This window comes from Haemaphysalis longicornis, unplaced genomic scaffold (genome assembly GCF_048455015.1).
Source record: "Haemaphysalis longicornis isolate Haplotype H1 unplaced genomic scaffold, Haemaphysalis longicornis Haplotype H1 scaffold_9, whole genome shotgun sequence".
Lineage (NCBI taxonomy): Eukaryota > Metazoa > Arthropoda > Arachnida > Ixodida > Ixodidae > Haemaphysalis > Haemaphysalis longicornis.
The window spans coordinates 95,206,185-95,225,107 of record NW_027526460.1 but is presented as its reverse complement, the minus strand read 5'-3'; the positions used below and the strand labels follow the sequence as shown (position 1 = coordinate 95,225,107).

Below are 18,923 nucleotides of genomic sequence, written 5' to 3'. Positions count from 1 at the left end.
CAGAACGTTTCTGCGTCGTCCCACCTGTTGAATTTCCGGACGCGCTCCAGTTTCTCCAACCATTCTTCTGGGTCTTCTGCGGGGGCTCCTCGGAATGATGGCGGTTCCCGTGGCTGCTGCAGAACGACAGGAGGATTGGCTTGGTTGAGCATGGTGCTGGTTGCGACGTTTTTCTTCTTCGTCTTCTCCGGTAGTAGACCGAACTCGGGTGGTAAATCTTGCACGCGGAGGCTGGCTCTTGTCGGACTGGCTTGGCGGCTTCCAGAGGTTGTAGTGGGCATGAAGGGTGCGTACCCAGCACCTCCACCAGATGTCACGTAGCCAAGGACGAAGCAGTTGTTTGGAAAAGAAACAAGTTTATTGGAGCGAACTTGTGCTCCCCTAACAACTGAAAAGAATACAGAGGCGGCGAAGCAGTGGTCAACAAAGTGACGTACGTGCGTCGGCGAGCGTCGCAGAATCGAATGCCCCGGCGTCTGCTCTGCAGGCTTTTTATCTTTCGGCGCGCGTGGTTCTGGAACCGTCGATTCGCATCGAGAACATTGTAGATGCAAGAAGATTATTCCGGGATGTTCACGTTAGATCGGAATGCTCTCCCTATCTGAACAGATAACACATGCGGCACAGAAAGAAAGAATGGAACACGCGCTTCCCTTGGCACGGAGATAACACAGACCGGCGCAGCCGGGCGGTAAAAGCAAAACACAAATAAACAAACCCAATGCATGGTTCGCGGCAATATTATCCGAGGTCTGGGTACGGCTATAGGTGTACCACACGCGCACTGGCAGAAGTGGCAAAGACACTCTGAGATAATTAATGAGTCATCCAGGAACCATGCGTAAGGAGCCGTTCGGGAACCTCGAGGATGGCGTTTCAAGGGTTTATATAGAGAGGGGGTGACGATCCGTCATCATACTACCTATTTCTACACCGTACGCACGACTACATACGTGTACCCGGCTTTGTTGTCATGTACATATTGGCTTGTTTGTGTGGCGTTCTCAACTTCTCATTTTCCTCTTTAATAAAGCGTTTCTTTCTCTCTCTCTTCTCTACTTCCTCGGCACCGTTTACTCTAGCATTTTATTATTTTTTTTCTTTAGAGGTTTATTTCTAGCATTTTATTGAGTGTCAGTTTTTCATATTTTATTTTTTCTCTCTAATTGTAATCTCCACAATCTCCAACATCCATCCCACGTCACTGTAATGATACCCATACCCGCCGCGGTGGCTCAGTGGCTAAGGCGTTGCGCTGCTGAGCACAAGGTCGCGGGTTCGATTCCAGGCCGCGGCGGTCGCTTTTCTGATGGAGGCGAAAAGCAAAAACGCCCGTGTGTACGAGATTTCGGCGCACGTTAAAGATCCCCAGGTGGTCAAAATTAATCCGGAGCCCTCCACTACGGCGCGCCTCATCGCCTGCGTTGCGTCGGCGCGTTAAACCATACAATCAATGCAAAAAAAGTAATGATGCCCATATGGCGTAGCAAGCGCTGCTGCTAGCAAGGTTTATTGTTTATTGTTTATTGTTTATTGGGTGGTGCCCACCAACAGCACTAGGCCTTCTTGGGTGGTGCACACAAAAAGGATAGGGCGACACACAGATAAACAAACGGTAAAACATGGAGACTGGTTATGAAGTGCAGGGATCACAAAGTACATAGTACCACCGCACACGCGCGTGCTCGCAGGCACGCACACGCACTCACACACACGTAAGCACGCACGCATGCGCGCACGCACACGCACACACACACACACGCACACACACACACACACACACGCACACACACATACACACACACACACACACACACACACACACGCACACACACACACACACACACACACCACACACACACACACACACACACACACTCAATGTATACATTTAAGGAATTGAGATTACAGTCAGGTACATTAGGACGCGCTGAGACAGGGCTTGTGACAAGGTATACTACAAAGTACATTGGCATACACGCAAGTTCAGTACGATCCACCATCGTAACTTACTGGGGAACATGGATACTGGTAATAAGTACATATAAAGCAAAATTTATACGTATGCACGGCACATACGCTCGTGAGTGCAAACAAAACATACATACACGCATGCCCACGCGGGTGCATGTCAAGGTGAACAAGTGCAGGCAAATGCGCACGTGCATGCATGCACACACACCTGCGGACACACATACATAGGTGCACGGGAGTATGTGTACGGCAAACGGTGCAAGTGTAGAAAATGGGAAGGGAAGGGAAAACACGAACACGAGATAACTTCTATACCATACTGAATGGGCAACAGCGGCTTCAAATGCATGCATTTTTCAGGGCGCGTTTAAAAGAGTTAACATTTCCGGAAAAGACGTCCAAAGATGCACGAAAGTCATCATTGTACACACGTTGCACACGGCACACTGGAGACAGCATCTCTGAGGTGGTCACATCAAAGCAAAGGTGGGGGCGGAGAGCTCGAATTGGTGCCCTTAGCCGAACAGAGCTCACTAATTTCGGGCTGTCGAATCTGGAGTGGATACACTTGAACAAAAACACTAAATCGCGGTTTGTGCGTCTAGATTGCAGTTCTTCGAGCTTCAGCCGCTTGATGACATCCTTGTAAGCGTATTTCTCGTGTAGGGTGTAGCGGCGAGAGAAGATGCGCGTGAACCTTTTCTGAACCCTTTCCAAGCGCAAAGACGACGACGCACTCATGCAGTTCCAGACTGCCGATGCAAACTCCAGCTTTGGGAGTACAAGGGCTTTGTACAGAGCAAGGAAACACGAACCTCCTGAGAAGTCCCTTGTTGCACGAGAGATAGCGCCCAAAGTCCGAAGAGATGAGCGTGCGAGGTAGTTTACATGCGGTGTGAATCGTAGTTTCGAATCCATCACAACGCCCAAATCACGTGTTTCGCTTACTCTTCTTATCGTCAGAGAGTCGAGGTGGTATGGGAAGGTTAAAGGAGAGGTTTTTCGAGTGTATGTAATTGTAACGGTCTTCAATGGATTCAAATCTAAGTAGTTAGTTTTGCACCAGAGGGAGATTGCTTGTACGTCGCGTTGAAGCTGGGCGCAGTCCGCCTGTGATCCCACTGCGCGATAGAGTTTCATGTCGTCTGCAAACTGCAATAGAGATGAATGCTTTATAATTAACTGCACATCATTCACAAATAAGTTAAACAATAAAGGACCGAGAATAGAGCCCTGGGGAACCCCGGACGGTACAGTGAAGCTGCGAGACTTAGCACCAGCGTACTGAACAAAGTTTTTTCTCTGTTTGAGGTAGGTTGCAAACCACTCGCAGAAAGCAGGAGCCAAGCCATAAGAAGACAGTTTGCGAAGGAGCAAATCATGGTTTACGCGGTCGAATTCCTTGCTGCAGTCGAAGTAGATGGCATCCATTTGTTGACGTGAAAGTATGTACTTGCTGGCGTCACTCAGAAAGCAGGCAAGGTTTAATTCGACGGACCGGGCAGGTATAAAACCGTGCTGATTACTATGAATGAGGGGCCGGATTTTCGACAAGAGATAACGGTGTACTACTTTTTCGAAAACTTTTGAGAAAGAACAAAGGAGAGATATTGGTCGGTAGTTCCCAGGCACCGACGCATTTCCGGACTTATGGAGAGGAAAAACAACGCCGGGTTTCCAATTTGTCGGAAAGTGCCGCTCTTCAAGCGAGAGACAAAAAATGTGGCAGAGCAACGGCGCGAAAATGGCAGAGCAGCCTTTTACAATGAAGCATGGGATGTTATCATGGCCTGAGGATTTCTTCGAAGGTAGGCTGCGGATAGCAGCCGTGACATCCTCAACGGTTATGTTGGGCGTGTGTATGACATCACCTATCTGCGCGAGCCGAAGCGGGACGCCGCTGTCGCGTGACGAGGAGTACGCGGACGAGAAGTGTTTTGTGAATATTTCAACAATGCTGGCTGGGTCGGAAACGATGGTGTCGCCATCCTGCAGAGTAATTCGCTCAGGGGCCTTTCTTGTGCGCGTGCTAAAGATCCGCCAGAAGTCGCTCGGGGATCGGGTGAGCGAAGATTCTGTGAAGTCCGAAAAATGTTTTTTGTCGCGTGCGAGCAGCACTTTCACAAGTGAGCGCTGTTCTTTGAAGTTAGTGTCGGCGGACGTGTCGTTTTTAGCTTTCCTTAGTTTGTGGAATCGACGCTTACTGCGCAGCGCGCTGCGGAGTTCTTTGCTGAACCAGAAAGGGAATTGATGAGGGCGCTTAGACTTTTTTGGTATGTGCTCGTCCATTGCTTTTTGGACAATTTTTGTGAGCAGCTGCACCGCTGCGTCTGCATTATGCGATGTGTAGACTGGCTCCCAATTCGTCTCCTGGAGCGTTATGTAGAGGGCATTGTAATCGCCACGAGGAAAATCAAAGAATGGGGTCTCCATGCGCCGCTCATAGGCAACCGGTAGTAAAGCCGTGACAGTGAATGGTTCATGCCACGGGTCGACCGGAACAAGGGCTTCTCGAGCGTGTTTAAGGTCTAAGGAGGTCAAGTTGGAGAAGACGATGTCAAGGACATTTCCTGCGGGGTTAGGAGGAAGTGCAGCATATGCCAATCCAGCGAATGAGAAAAAGTTAAACAAGTGAGCGGCTTTGGTTGCCATCTTCAGTTAACATTGCACCGTTCTCTCCCTCCCTCCCTCTCTGTAGTACTTGAGGATTGTCCCTTACACGGATGGACGTGTTCTGCCGAAGTCGCTGGGCGTACTGGAGTTGTAAGGGGCGGGGGAAGATTATTTTGTATTAGGCTGTTTCGCCCTCACCCATACGCGACAGGCCACGCTTGGAGGAGGCGGCGTACATGCTTCGTCGATACCGCCGTCTTCTTAAGCGACCCTGAACCTGCGTCCACCGGCGATGTCCGCGCACGTGGAGATGGGCGCGCGCAGCCTGGCCGCTGACATGGCACATACCCACGTGGGGGATTGGCCAGGAATCTCCTCGTCTTCCTTGGCAACGGGGGGAGATGGGCGCGCGCTGCCTGGCCGCTGACATGGCACATACCCACGTGGGGGATTGGCCAGGAATCGGGCGTGAGAAGGGCTAATGCACCCGCCTAAAGGAGTACTGACACGAAATTTCAAAGCTGAGATCCGCTCTAGCAATCAAGTACAACGACAACACAAATAGGTGTCTGTGAATAAATGCATCTTTCTTTCTTTGTAGTTGTGTGTGTGTGTGTGATCTCTCTTTCGCGAACATTACCGAACCGCGCAAATTCAACTCGTGCATTCGCACTTTCACATTCTTCCCCTCGGGGAAATGCGGGGAATTTTCGTTAAGCGACCACTCTCGAAGTCATTAGAGAGCTTTAGCATTCCGTCTTTTACGTCCGTTCCGTTCGTACCGTGTTTACCGGGACTCAACCAGACACTTCTACATTCGTTCCGGTACGGTTGATTAGTTCCGCTTGCCAGCCCTCGCCATGCCCGCGCATTCGTTACGGCCGCATCCACGCACGCCGCTCCTCGCCGCACTCGCGCACGCAGGCGCAGTAGAGTCCCGGTAAACACGGTACGAACAGAACGGACGGAACAGATGGAGTGCTTAAACTCTCTATTAATGATCGCAATCTAACTTTCAACGCAAGCGCATTGCATTCTCGTTTTCGGTGCTACCATCGGACGCTGAATTCGCGACGAAAATGTCGCATACAACTTATTGGGAACGAAAACCGGGAGCAATGCGTTCCACTATGCGCTGCGCCTGCCCAATTTTCGTTTCAAGCCGGTTGGGCCTCTATTTAAAGGAACCATGAAGGCAAAATACAACTTTGTTCAATTTGAAATAACTATCCTGTGTTGACCCGCTCAGCTCCATATCCCAGCCACAAACAACGTTTTGTGACGTAAAAAAATGCATGAAATGTTGAAAACCTTTAAAATTTCGCGCTACCGGTACGTAATATGCGATCAAATGATGCGATCAAACGGAACTAGAGACCTCACTACGATCGCCCAATCATGTTTCTTGGTGGTGGTTTACGTCGGCGGCAGCCAATCGCACGCACAAGATTCTGTGACGTCATAGAAAAACCGGTGGAATGCGGCTGAGGAGTCGCCCCCGCTTCGAATGTTTTCTTTAATATCTCGATTACGCGTTTGAAGTTCGCGATAAAATTTGTATTATTTTATCTATTTAGTATTATTTTTATTTAAAGAAGTTTTTTTGATCAACTGAACGTGCATTTTGTCTTCATGACCCCTTTAAGTTTGGTCGTAAAATTTGAGTACTGATAAACGAGTTTTTTTTACATTGCCTGAATACAAAACCAATAACCTGCGCGGCGTTTGTTTCGTTTAACCGGTAGTTCCGTTCAACAGATTTCACTTTATCGAAACACTGCTGTATTTACAAGCGAACGTGAGGTGACGGTGTAGCTCCTATGGTCGCGAAACTCGCCATGTTGGTGACGTTTGCAGTCAATACGCTCTATCTCTTTCCTTCGCAACTGTACACATTTACGCTATCGCGCAAGGCTACACACATTGAGAGCAGAAGTGGCGTACTCGCATACGTACACATCATACGAGCGAGCGTAAAGATATCAGAGATAAAGATAGGAGAGAAACTGAGCTTCGTAGAAACGGTAGTCTATTGATACCCTGTAAGCACGACCTTGTCGTGGAAGACTTCCACGCACACCGCCATTGACTTGCCCACGCTTCTAAATGCCATGTGTATACTTGTCTCGTATCTGCAAAGGAAGATTCTTAAAAGTTGTGGAAGTACTTTGGGTATACCGTATTTATTCGATTATAAGGCGGTCACGATTATAAGGCGAGGGTGAAATTTGGAGAGTAAAAAAAAATCGCCATTTTTTTTCTATACTGAGCTTCGAATATAAGGCGCGGTATAAACTTTGAGACCACGAATTTTGGATGATGATGATGATGATAATAATGATGATTATGATTATGAAAGCCTCGCCTTATATTCGAATAAATACGGTAGTGCCTAGATTATACTGGTATATTCTGGAGCCTGCCACGCACCGAACAGTCCTAATTCAGCCGTCCTGTAACCCCATGAATCCATTGAGTCGGTTTTGCTTTCACTAGGAAACCTCCCAGCCAATTTCGCTACCACCTTTAAATCCGCGCTGGCGTACCATATACAACTCCGCTGTAAATAAGCAGACCTTTGTCAGTCGGTCGGCCGGTTAAACCTTACCTGAGAAGCTCAGGGGGGAATAAAGGCGGGATAAATAGAGAGAACATGGGTGGGGCTCTATATATGTCCAGGGCCAGATTTAGCCGCCCCTGTTCTCGCCTTCTGTATCAGGTTCTCCATTGTCCTGTAAGTATGAGCTGTCCAGGGCTGCCTCCCGTGACTAAAGTACGATGCGTTTTCAATGTCGTTCGGAGGGGTCCACATGATGCGTGAAAGAGGGCCGATTAGATCTGCAGTTCCGTGTAGACTCAAGGAATAAAACAGACCTGTAGGCCATATGCATATGTCCCCACACGGCACAAATTCATGCGGTAGAAATTTTGACAAAAATTGTTGCGCCAATCGCTCGCTACATTGATGTGGAAGGTCATTTGGTGTCAACTTCAAGAAAGGAATTCCCGCGGCTTGCATACCCTCATACAACATACATACATTTGTATACATTTTGTCTGCTACGCCTTGTGACGGGTTCTCGGCCTCTGTCAAGCTGTGAAAGCAGCTTTTAGCCGAGAAATCGAGTAGTTTCGTGGGAACAAATTTAAACATAATTCTATTGAACCCCAACGTCGCGCATGCAAGATCATACACCAGCTTCTCTCCACGAGCCAGGAATACAGGATTGTTTGCATGCTTGCTGGCTTTATTTTAGGGGCGAAGCCTCTTATGGGCTGGGGCTGTCGGCGTCTTCTGTCGTCGTCGTCGTCGTAAGCGTCTTCTCGTGTAGTTACTGCACTAAAACACCGGGAAACTCGTTTACGCCTTGCGCCAGAACGCAACGCGTACTAAAAAAAAAAAAAAAAAAACCCGGGACATTCGTTTACGTCTCGCGATAGAGAGCTTCGTGCTTCAAAGACAAGCGACTTTTACAGCCAAGCTGTATACCTATGTCCCACAACGGTTTCATCTCCGTTGGGAAAAAACGCCAAGGCGCCAAGAATACACTTATACGCTGCATGCTTCGCCCCTCCCCAGGTTTCACGTTAGTGAAGATGGCCTGGTTTTTTTTTTTTTTTTTTTTGACGAAAGCCTTAAGTGCCACATTGGGCGAATAGCAGGTGTTGTTGTTTTTCATCATCCGGTACAGAAATGCTGCCGTTGTAGAGCGCAAACCAAAACACATTGAATCGAACTATAGTTTTCCACCGAAGGAGCCAACTGCGCTAACATCAGCCCGTTGCTATCGGCGCAACAAGAGGGGCGTATGGCGCTGACGTCATGTGGCGTGGCAGGGGAACGTGACGGCCCACAGCCGATTGCGAAGAACTGCCAGTTGCGAAGCTGTGGCGTTAACAGTCTGCCCGCCTACAGGCAGACTGCTCCCGCCAGAGCCAGAAGATGAATAAATGACATCGAAGAAAGAGACGCAAACACGATGTAGCAGTGAAGAAGTTTTAGATGCGGAGCATCTCATGCTCGGGGCTGTGTCCCTCCCTCCCTTGTCCGCCGTCCGCACTCTACTGCACATGCGCGTCTCTTCAGCCCCGTCAGCGTTTGGCCTGACGTCAGCGCAGTCCACTATAAAAAGAAATAGCTTGGCGGCGCCCGGTTTCGATCCCACGACTCTCTGGCCGCAACGGGAGGTACGTGGCGCTCTTCCCACTGCGCTACAAACCGAAACGGGAGCATGTGCTACGAACGCGCCTTATGTCCTTCACTCATTCAAACTACGTCAAGGAGCTACTGATACAACGAAGGCACGCGAAGCTGAACGTCAACGGAAACGACGAACTGAAAACTTATGGGAACTTCAGTCGACCCCATGGCTGCTTCGCATACTACTCAGGGTTCCCCTACGGGAAGATGGTGTAATTTTTTAAGAAGTATCTCCAGAGGAATTCGTAATGGTTTCGCATTGAAAGCACGTAAGCGGACCTAAATACCCCGAGAAATTTTTTCGTAGACTTTTCACTGCAGTTTTCTCTCGGTAATCTTTCACCTGGTTAGACCATGCCACCGGTCATCTACGCCCAAAAAAGATGCATGAGACAATTTTCCGTAAATTTTTTTCAGCTCATTATCAAGTTACTGTTATCTTCCCCTGCTCCCAAATTCATTATGAGCGTTTTGGGAGTTCACAATCACGAAGTGCCTTGCGCCCTCTATGAAACGTCGAATCAACTCGAGCTTAGCAAACTCCCAATCACTCTGTGCCCGTAGTTGAGGGAAGGACAAGTTCGAGCTGGGGTCGAAGGGGATGTGGTGTATAGTTGATGTCTTGGATGCTCAGATGACGCGGATTGGAGCATGTTTAAAGGGACCCTACAAAACTTTTTTCAACATTTTTTCGAAATCCTGATTGCTTGCAGAGCGTAGTCAACCAACACATTCAGTAGTTAGATGAGGGTGTCGCAAAGTATACCCCAGCCAAAAGTTACTGCTCTCTGCCCATCAGATGACTTAGAAACTTGCTCAAAAGATTTTTCTTTCTTTCCCAGTCTTGGCGTTGTTCCAGTGCTCGAAGACGTCGTTGCACCGGTGTAGCAGCTATTGGCCGGCTTTCCTTCAGTTGCAGCAGTAAACGCATTCGATAGCCACTTTAAAAAGAAAGCCGTAAAAGCAAAGCAGAAACGGAAGGTGTATCTGCTGCGACGAGTAAATCACGCAGCGCCGCTCCGTGCTGGCGACAACTGTAGCTTTCGCCGGGCTTCCGGACGTGAAGGAAAAAGTGAAAGCGTTTATCGGAAGCGTTGCAGAGTCCCTTTGAGCTCGCTTCAACCTTAGCGTCTAGGTTAATGTTGAGGTGAAGGCATGGAAAGTGGTTTGAGCTTGGAACTGAAGTAAAACCTATAAAGAGGCCATTTTTCCAGCTCTCGTATACTGCCGCCCGCCCACACACCTTGAACTGCACGGCCCTCGGGTTGTTGTTTCTGGTACCCGTTTACTTGACTCAACGTGCTGCTCGATACTGTACTCCTTCGGATACTTTAAAACTACCCGAGTGTTGTATGTATTAAGCAGTAACTAGTTCCACATTTTACAGCGAAGTTGCTGTCACTTTCGCTGGGATCTTTTGTGTTGATTGATTGATTGTAGGGTTTAACGCGCCGACGCAACGCAGGCGATGAGGCGCGCCGTAGTGGAGGGCTCCGGATTAATTTTGACCACCTGGGGATCTTTAACGTGCTCCGAAATCTCGAACACACGGGCGTTTTTGCTTTTCGCCTCCATCAGAAAAGCGGCCACCGCGGCCGGGAATCGAACCCGCGACCTCGTGCTCAGCAGCGCAACGCCTTAGCCACTGAGCCACCGCGGCGGGTGGATCTTTTGTGTCGTAGTCATCCCTGGACAGAATATGCTTTATGGCTAAGCCAATTTTCTGTCTAGAGGTCTGTAGGTCTTATTTTTATATCGAATGTCTAATGTCTTACGTCTTATGTCTCATGTCCTATGTCTTATGTCTTATATATGTCTTATGTCTTATGTCTTATGTCTAATGTGTAATGTCTAATGTCTAAGGTCTTATTCTATTCTAACCTTGGAAAAATCATATAACAGTTCACAGCGAGGTCGGCTATATTGTTGCACCTAGTTTCATTTTCTTGTACTTTCACAGTGGAGTCGTTAATGCTTCGGTATTCCCATCTGCTGGTATATATTAGGGCTTCTGCGCTAGGATATAAAACGGTTGTAACTCGTGTTGTACGGGAACTATATCCCGAAACAAATTATACCGCTTTTAACTGCTCACATGACTCCGTAACATTGAGGCACTTTACTTCTCCATGTACCATAGATAATTATCTGTTTCAGTTTTAATGCAAATAACACGAAGCCGCCGCTTCCTGAGTGATTTCATTAGCATAATAAGGTTTTGGCAAGCCCTCCGTGAAGCGGATTGTATCAGCTCCATATTTGTCTGCTATTATAAATAGGTGGTCCTTGAAAGCATCATTAACGTAATTCACTCTGAAGTACGCTGAGTCGTAAATTACAAACAGTCGTGTTTTGTTTCTTGCACTCTCTTGGACATGGCCCCGGCGGTCAATACACTTGTAAAAAAATAGAAATAATAGTTTTCCTAATTCTGTATCTAATGAAAAAAAAAAAAAAACAATACTACAAAGCATGCGCTCTTCAACTTCGCTGGTCATTTATGCCATCCATGGATGAATGTGTACCCTAATTTTTCGTGTTCTCTTTTCTAGGAACCATGTTTGCCCTTCGCCTGTTCGGACCCTCCATGGGTTTCTTCTTAGCATCATATTGCCTGTCGCATTATGAGATTCCGAACGGTAAGCATTTACTTTTATTTGAAAGCAGTGCAGACAGTACACCTTGTACACCCAAATCGCACTGTTCTTGTTCAAAAAATTAGCTGACTTTAGGACACGCGTTTTTCAGCGCCTCGCGCTAGAATGTTTCAACTCCGTGGAAAAAACGCGTACTTAAAGAACACACCGGGACACTCGTTTCCCAACGCATCACGCTAGAACGCTTCGTGCATCACAGACGCGAGACTTACAGCAAAGCTTTATACCTTTACTCCCCAACGGTTTCATCTCCGTGGGCAAAAACGCCAAGGCGCCAAGATACACTTATACACTGCATGCTTCGCCCCTCCCGAGGTTTCACGTTAGTGGAGATGGCCCGGGATTTTTTTCATTCGTAACCTAACGAGTTTTGCAAATGGCCTCTCGGCGCTTGCCATCAAACTCACAACCTGATGAGTAGAGAGTCGCACAAGGTTTATACATATCCAATCACTGTACATAGCCATACCTAAATCAAATAATCGTGGAAACTGTTCTCATTCTAAGTTGCGTGAGCTCCCACGAGAGGGCCGTGCCAGAGATGACATGGGAAAAAAGCGCGTCATCTCGCGAGACGACGAACCCCGTGCCCGCAACAATTGCCAAAATTAGGACTAGTTTTGATCGCGTAGTCTTATTTAAGGATTACTACAGCGGATTCAAAAGGGATGAGCGTTGCACTCGTCCAGGTTTGATTCCTTTAAGTTCGCGCTGACATCCGGGTCCGTCGCTTCGTGACATCGTCTGCACTTTCTCGCGTAGTTTATTTGTCGCCGCTGCAGTAATTTATAAGCCTATTAAGCCCAAAAAATCACGAAAACAACTAGCGTCACGTTAAAAATACTGTCTTTTCGCGCGTATAACCAGCCCCTGCATATAATCCGCACCCTCCCTTTCAGCCCGCCGGAAAAGAAAAGAAAATCCTCGTGTATTGCCTTCACATTTGATACAGGAAAGGCTGCACTGCTCAAGCGACACATCAAATACTATGTAGATAGAAAAAGCGTATATTTAGCAAGTAGAATACACTGGCTGCAAGGCGAAAGTCACAATTCACTAACAAAATTCAGTTGTTAGAGTGCGCTCGTCCTTGTTTTTTCTCCATTGTCCGTGTATGTTTTGCGCAATCACTGTCATGGAAGGCTTAGTCAGTGCTACTGCGTAGGAGCTTCACGGCGCAACTCGCATTGCCGTGAAGCTGTATTAAAGGAAAGACCCCGCGTATTATCCACGCCCCTACTTTGCCACTGAAATTTTCGCATTTTTGTTGCGGTTATACGCGCAAAAATACGGGTACTCGCAGAACGCCCTCTGCGCCGCTCGAAGGAACAGCCGGCTGCGGTGATGATGGAGCAGGGGCAACTTCCGTTAATGCGGGTTGTTTGTTGGTTGATTGTGGGTTGTTTGTATCAAATGTGAACATTGTAACCTTGTGTTTATCGAGGGGTTACCCTGGGCAAGTGTTTGTTCTGAGTACGTATTTGTGTTTAGCGTAATAAAAAAATTACGCCCATCTTCCCGCGAGGGAACCCTGATGTGATGCGACGCATCGGGGGGTTCAATTGGCGTTCAGAGCAAACGCTTAAGGCAAAGTCGCTTCCATATCACGTCTTCATCGGAAGAATTAAGTCAAGCACGGAGTCGTCAAGCAAAGTCACGCGGAGTCGAACGAGAGCGCTGATTGAACCGCCGCAGCGCGCTACCCGCTTTATATTCACACCGCCTGAAGGAGAGAATACAGCGGAGAGTCGCGCATGGGCGCATTGGCGCGCCAGAGCAGACGCGAGCGGAGTGAAGCGCGCGCGCGCAGCTGTTGCTGTTTATGATAATGAGACGGGGTGAGAGTGTTGCGCCAGCTGTCGGAGAGAAGAACGGGGGAGAGTTGCACATGCGCCGGTGGTGTGCGGACGCCGATGACGCAGGAGGGACATACCCCAGAGCAAGAGATGCGTCGCATCTAAAAACAGTTGCGAGCTAGCGCCGTCGCGTGTGTCTCCTCATCTTACATCGTGTCTCTAGCGCTACTTAACGATGTATCAGCACCAACTAGTCAAACTGTCGATTTTACTTAACTTCCGTTGTCGTTCTTAAGTTGTACCCGAGTATAGGAGTATAGCCCACTGCGCGCCACGCAACTGGTGGACGTGACAGCACGTGAGAAGAACAAGTGCACCTCAGACAGAGACAGCTCCGATTTTGCAGAAGCTGTCGCTTAAAGTGTGGCTAGCCGGCCTGTCAAAGTAATCCGTGCCAAGAGACGGTCGAAGAAACGAAAGTAAACATAGAGACGCAAACACGAGTAAAAAAGTATTTGGTAAGTATCGCTAAGCCTTCGCTTTCAAAATCGCGTAAGCAGATTTTGAATCGCGTAAGTTAAATGGGTAAATTAAGAAGCATTGCCTACAAATGTTCCTAACCCGATTATGAGATGAGCAAGTGCTGCTACCACCACCCGTTTGTTAAAGGAGCCATGAAGACAAAATACAAGTTGGGTTTATTAGAAAGACTGCTTCGTGCCGATAACAATGATACCAATATCATCGCAATCTTCGAACAAATAACGGAGATATTAAAGAAAACGTGTGAAGCAGTAGCGACCCCCTAGCCAATTTCCCGCAACTTTTCTATGACGTCACGGAACCTTGTTTGTGCGATTGGCGGCCGGCTAACTGACCTGTCACGACGACACATGACTGGACGTCTGTAATGGTGCCTCTAGTTTCATTTCACCGCATCACTTGAATGCTAACGTGTAGTTAACGCCTTGAAAATTATGTTTTATTGTTGGCCCGTATGACGTCGTTCTTGCTCATAACACGTCACTGTGGCGCAAAATTTGAAAGTTTTTAAATACTTCTTGCTTTTTTTCTGTTAAAAAACATCTTTTGGGACTGTAATGGAGCTGAGTGAGATACTGAATCCTAGTTCTTTCAAATTACACGAAGTTGTATTTTCTCTTCATGGCTCCTTTAAGGGCTTGTGCAGTGTTAAAGCACTGGGTCCGTTTGAGTACTGACACCAATTTTCGGCGTCAATATTATTTCACAGTTCACCTCCTTTACTCAACAGAATACCTTGGCTGAAGTATGAGCGGCCTGCGTCGCGAAGAACATATTTTAATTGGATCTCATTTATCGCACCGACGGAACAGCACGCCGAGCGGCACTCAGCAAATGGACATCAGCGTGGTAGCCAAAAGAAGCGACGGGGACAGCGCGCTTGTCAAAAACTTGTAACGTCACTTCACACGCGCGGCCCCGCGAGCGGCGAGAGAGAGCGAGAGATAAAAACTTTTTATTGACACCACTCGTATAGTGAACTAGAATACCACTGGCCTAAGGGGCCGCCATGGCTGCCCGAAGGGCCGCCACCACGGCTTGTGCTGGGCGCCGGTGCATTCACGAACGGGTGCACGTAGAGTTACAGGCGTAACTGCTGCCCAGAAAGGCACTGTTGGCAAAAATAACGTTCCACACACAGGAAAGGAAGCGACAATATAGCCCGGAATCGCAATAGAAGTCGCCATCGGTACTTTTATTGAAAGCGGTCATGGAATTTCCGCCGCAATGGTAGGGCTCTTCAGGGAGCTCAGCCGTTCAGCTTCGGCGGCGGCGCGGTCGAAACAACGCCCCCACCGGCCTCCGCCGTGTTTTGACGTCCGAACAAAGCGGTGAGGTCATGCCAGGATTTTGTCATATGCGCCTTTCGGGCTGAAAGCGCGGGAAATTGAAACAAACGATTTTCAGGCCGTTCAATGTAATTAATTATCGTGCGCTTAAGTATTTAAGGTGCTGTTTCGGGTTCGCCAGACCATTAAGCATCGATAAAAGCAATAAAAATGGAACATAAAATTCTCGCGTCAGTACTCCTTTAAAGGCTTGTGCAGTGTTAGAGCACTGGGTCCGTTTGGTATAATACTAGCGACGCACCACTTTTTCTTTCTACGTGGTAAGACCAACTGCGTGAGACTAATTTCTTGCGGGAAAACGATGGAAACAGTGCCGTACCCGCTTGTGTAAGCGCCTACAAGGATAGATATATTTCGCTTTGGAGCAATCATCCAACCCCGATATATATCGCTGAGCGCCGTGTCTAGATTCGTATAACGGCGATCGCCTATAATGACAACCGCAAGACATCATTGCCGTTTTTGTAAGGCCTCAATTCGTTGTTTGGACAGTTGACCCAGGCGTTCTGAAGAAGGACCCCCGCTGGATTGGTGCCTGGTGGCTGGGCTACGCCTTCATCGGCGTCCTGGTCATCGTCTTCTCCATACCACTGCTTCTCTTTCCGAGGAAGCTCTGGAAAACCAGGCTGGCCGACGATGACTTCAAGGTCAGCCTCGCCTCTGGTTCGGCCAGCGTCGACGCGGTGGGTACGTCGTTTACTGCTCTTGTTCGTTTGTTCGCCCTATAGCATTTCGTGTAAATCATACTGACTCGCTTAGCAGTGTCTTTCCGCCAGTGATGCTGCGTAGCCTATACAGTGTTGGAAGCAGCAGGGGTAGATTCTTCCACAGCTATAGTCGAGGAAAACTGAAAGATTAAAGGTAGGCAGAGATGCTTTCGTAAAATGGTAGTAGAATGTCTTCTAAACATAAGCTACAACTGGCATTTAAACATCTGAATATAACAAGATATCGGTATATCTGAAAGTAACAGGAGAGACGGACGATGCGGTATCCTCTATAGCCTGGAGGGCCAGGGGACAGGCTTGCTGGTGAGTGAAGTTATTGCTCGTCAGTGAGGAATGGCCAGGAGTACAGATGAGGTTGACTTTCCAGCAGGGTTGATGCTGCGAAAGTTGTTTCGAAGTTGAGTGGGCCAGGGGACAGGCTTGCTGGTGAGTGAAGTTATTGCTCGTCAGTGAGGAATGGCCAGGAGTACAGATGAGGTTGACTTTCCAGCAGGGTTGATGCTGCGAAAGTTGTTTCGAAGTTGAGCGGGCCAGCCTCCTGGCTTGGAATCTTCTACAGGTCTGTGATGATGACCTGTGATGATGCATCTGTGATGACGATGAGGTTCGTCGTACGAATGAGGGCTATAGGTGATGGCGAACCCTTCGGCAATCCATGTTGACGAAGTCTTGATTGTTGCAGAAGTGACAAGGGTGGCCTTGGGGATCACGACGGCCGCTTTATGCTGTCCGTTCGAGTTTGGTACTAGAATCCGCATTGCAGACGTCTGTACGCTTTTCGTAGATGCTCTCGCGTGCTTGGCCTCGCGCTTTTCGGCTGCCGGGATGTAGGTCAGGGTGCATGTTTTTTTGGCCAGGGGCGAACCCGGATATGACTTCACCAGTGATCAGGGAGGGGCTGAGAGGCACTGGATCGGCATGGGATGTGAAGAAATTTCAGGAGGGATAGGCCCGCAGGTGTTTGGGTGGGCCAAGGGTGCCGCCGCATGTAGGGAACAACGGCCAATGCAACAAAGGCCTGGAAAGGCCAAAATGCATGACATACCGAGTGCGGCAACGGCCGATGGTCTTCCGGTAGGTCGCTCGCGCGCGTCCCCGAGTACCCCTGTAGGGAAGGAGGGAGGCGCGCGAGGTTGCCCTCACCCCACTAAAGAGGGAGAGTCGTCAGCGCCCCCGTAGCCCCCGCAGCCCCCGCAGCCCCCCCTCCTTCGCCCTGAGCGGAGAGGTTTGCGTTCGCACAAGGTAAACATTTCAATGCACGTACACGGTATGCGTGGATTGAAACAAAACATTAAAATATTGCCGGAGCGCGCACTAAGCCGCGCAAGGCTTCAACCATAGCGAAGCTGCAGGATTTCTTTATACGTGAGCACTAAAGGACACACTACCACGCATTTCATTTCGTTTGAAATTGTTTATGCACAAGTTCCGTCGTCGCTTTTCCCTGTGATAGTAGTAGTCATCGCCATATACGTCTAGTCTTCCTCATGCATGACTGGAGGGCCTCGATCGTTTTGTCCGCAGGCTATCACATTTCTCCCAAAGTGGAACGCATCAGCACGCGCTAGAACCGGCGGCAACCGACTTCGCGCGCTGGGCGTCTGTAGCGCGAGCTGTTTGGTGCCCCCGTCCCCCTTGTGGCGCGGACGCACGCGAACTGTTTTCTTGGTATTTTTTTTTTGCGAGCGCCACGCGCAAGTCTGGACGACGCCGGGCTCTCCTCGTAAAACGAGTGCTCACATGTGCGGTAAATGTTAAGAGTAACTATGACATGGGGTTTTTTGATGACGCCGCACAACGCACACATTACGCCAGCAACACCAGCTTCGTTGTAAAAATTTCGTCATTCCATACTTGTGCCCGGAACAAGCATGCGATCTCGACAAAAATCTGGTCAACAAAGGTGGTGGTGGCTCTGAAGTAGCAATACCAGCTATTATTACGCCGATGTGGCGGGAACTGAAGACGGTGGAAATTGAAGTGCGTGGATTACTTAACCCTAAATTTTCCCGTTTCAATCCATGAGAGCTGTACACACTAGATGTCTTTGTAGCGGGCAATCAGCCCGCTACAAAGACACACAACTAAATGTAATGAACGTATTGTCGCGAAGCCCCCCGGTTCGTTTGCTTTTTCTCTTTTGTAACATCCCTCTCCGGACGCCTAGCCCCGTTTTTTCCAAGAAGCGCATGATGAGTGGGTCTCTGCGCGCTGACCGAACGAGAGCGCGGCTGTTGAGAGGGCGAGCCATCGCCTCGGCTTGTGTTACCGCGGCCGCGGAGTTCCGTTCCTCCCGTGGCGTGTGCGCTGCTCGCCTTCGGGCTCCGTGTCCTCAGTGTTCTTCAGACGACCTTGCCCCTTTTTCCTCTGTTTACTTTAGTGCGTTTTTGTCTAAACTACTTTCTTTACACGCATGGTTCTCCGAGTGCGCGTTTTCGGGTTCGGCCTTGTGTCTGTGTTTGATTTTTTCCTTTTCACTTTGGCGGGAACATGTCTGATTGGAGCTAAGAAGCGTCTCCCCGATTGGCTGCAGAAAGCCTTGTTCCAGTACATCCGCACTCTCCAGGATGCACTTTTTCCCCCAATACATCCCCTACCAGACCGCTTAAGCGAATATAACGCGGCGCCTCCGGCGGGCGACCTGCACCAGGACTTACTTCAGAAACTCTGCCGCCCGTCGTCGTGCCCTCCCGCCGGGAGGCCGTGATCCAGTCAGCCATGTCCCGCTAAGTACTCTTGATCTATTGACTGTCTTTCTCATTTATGTAACAAGTGTATTCGTTCTGATTCTTATGTGCTAAATTTCATCAATGTTGCCAGTAAATTAAATCAGTTAACCTTAAAAACTTCTTCGACGCCTTGACTTCTTCATTCCGATCGGCACGCTACCGTAGCGGCAGGCATTGGACCAAAATACGCCGTTACAGTATTTCCTTCAGCGTCTAAGCCCGAGCCTGGTCACGCACACGTGGGCCATCGTTAGGCTTAGAAATAAATGAGCGTGCCCGGGCCGCGCCTGGGCCTGAGACGACGGGCTCGGGCCGGGCACGGGCTAGGTGGTA

At 48.9% G+C, this 18,923-nt stretch overlaps 1 protein-coding gene across 1 annotated transcript in view; it reads left to right on the top strand.

Annotated features, from left to right (window-relative positions):
- LOC144151348 (solute carrier organic anion transporter family member 74D-like) overlaps positions 1-18,923 on the top strand; it is a 65,039-nt gene that overhangs the window by 19,363 nt on the left and 26,753 nt on the right. The window contains exons 2-3 of the mRNA XM_077682364.1: positions 11,341-11,427; positions 15,626-15,820. Coding sequence (XP_077538490.1) covers positions 11,341-11,427; positions 15,626-15,820 — 282 coding nt within the window. The remainder of the gene's footprint in view (positions 1-11,340; positions 11,428-15,625; positions 15,821-18,923) is intronic.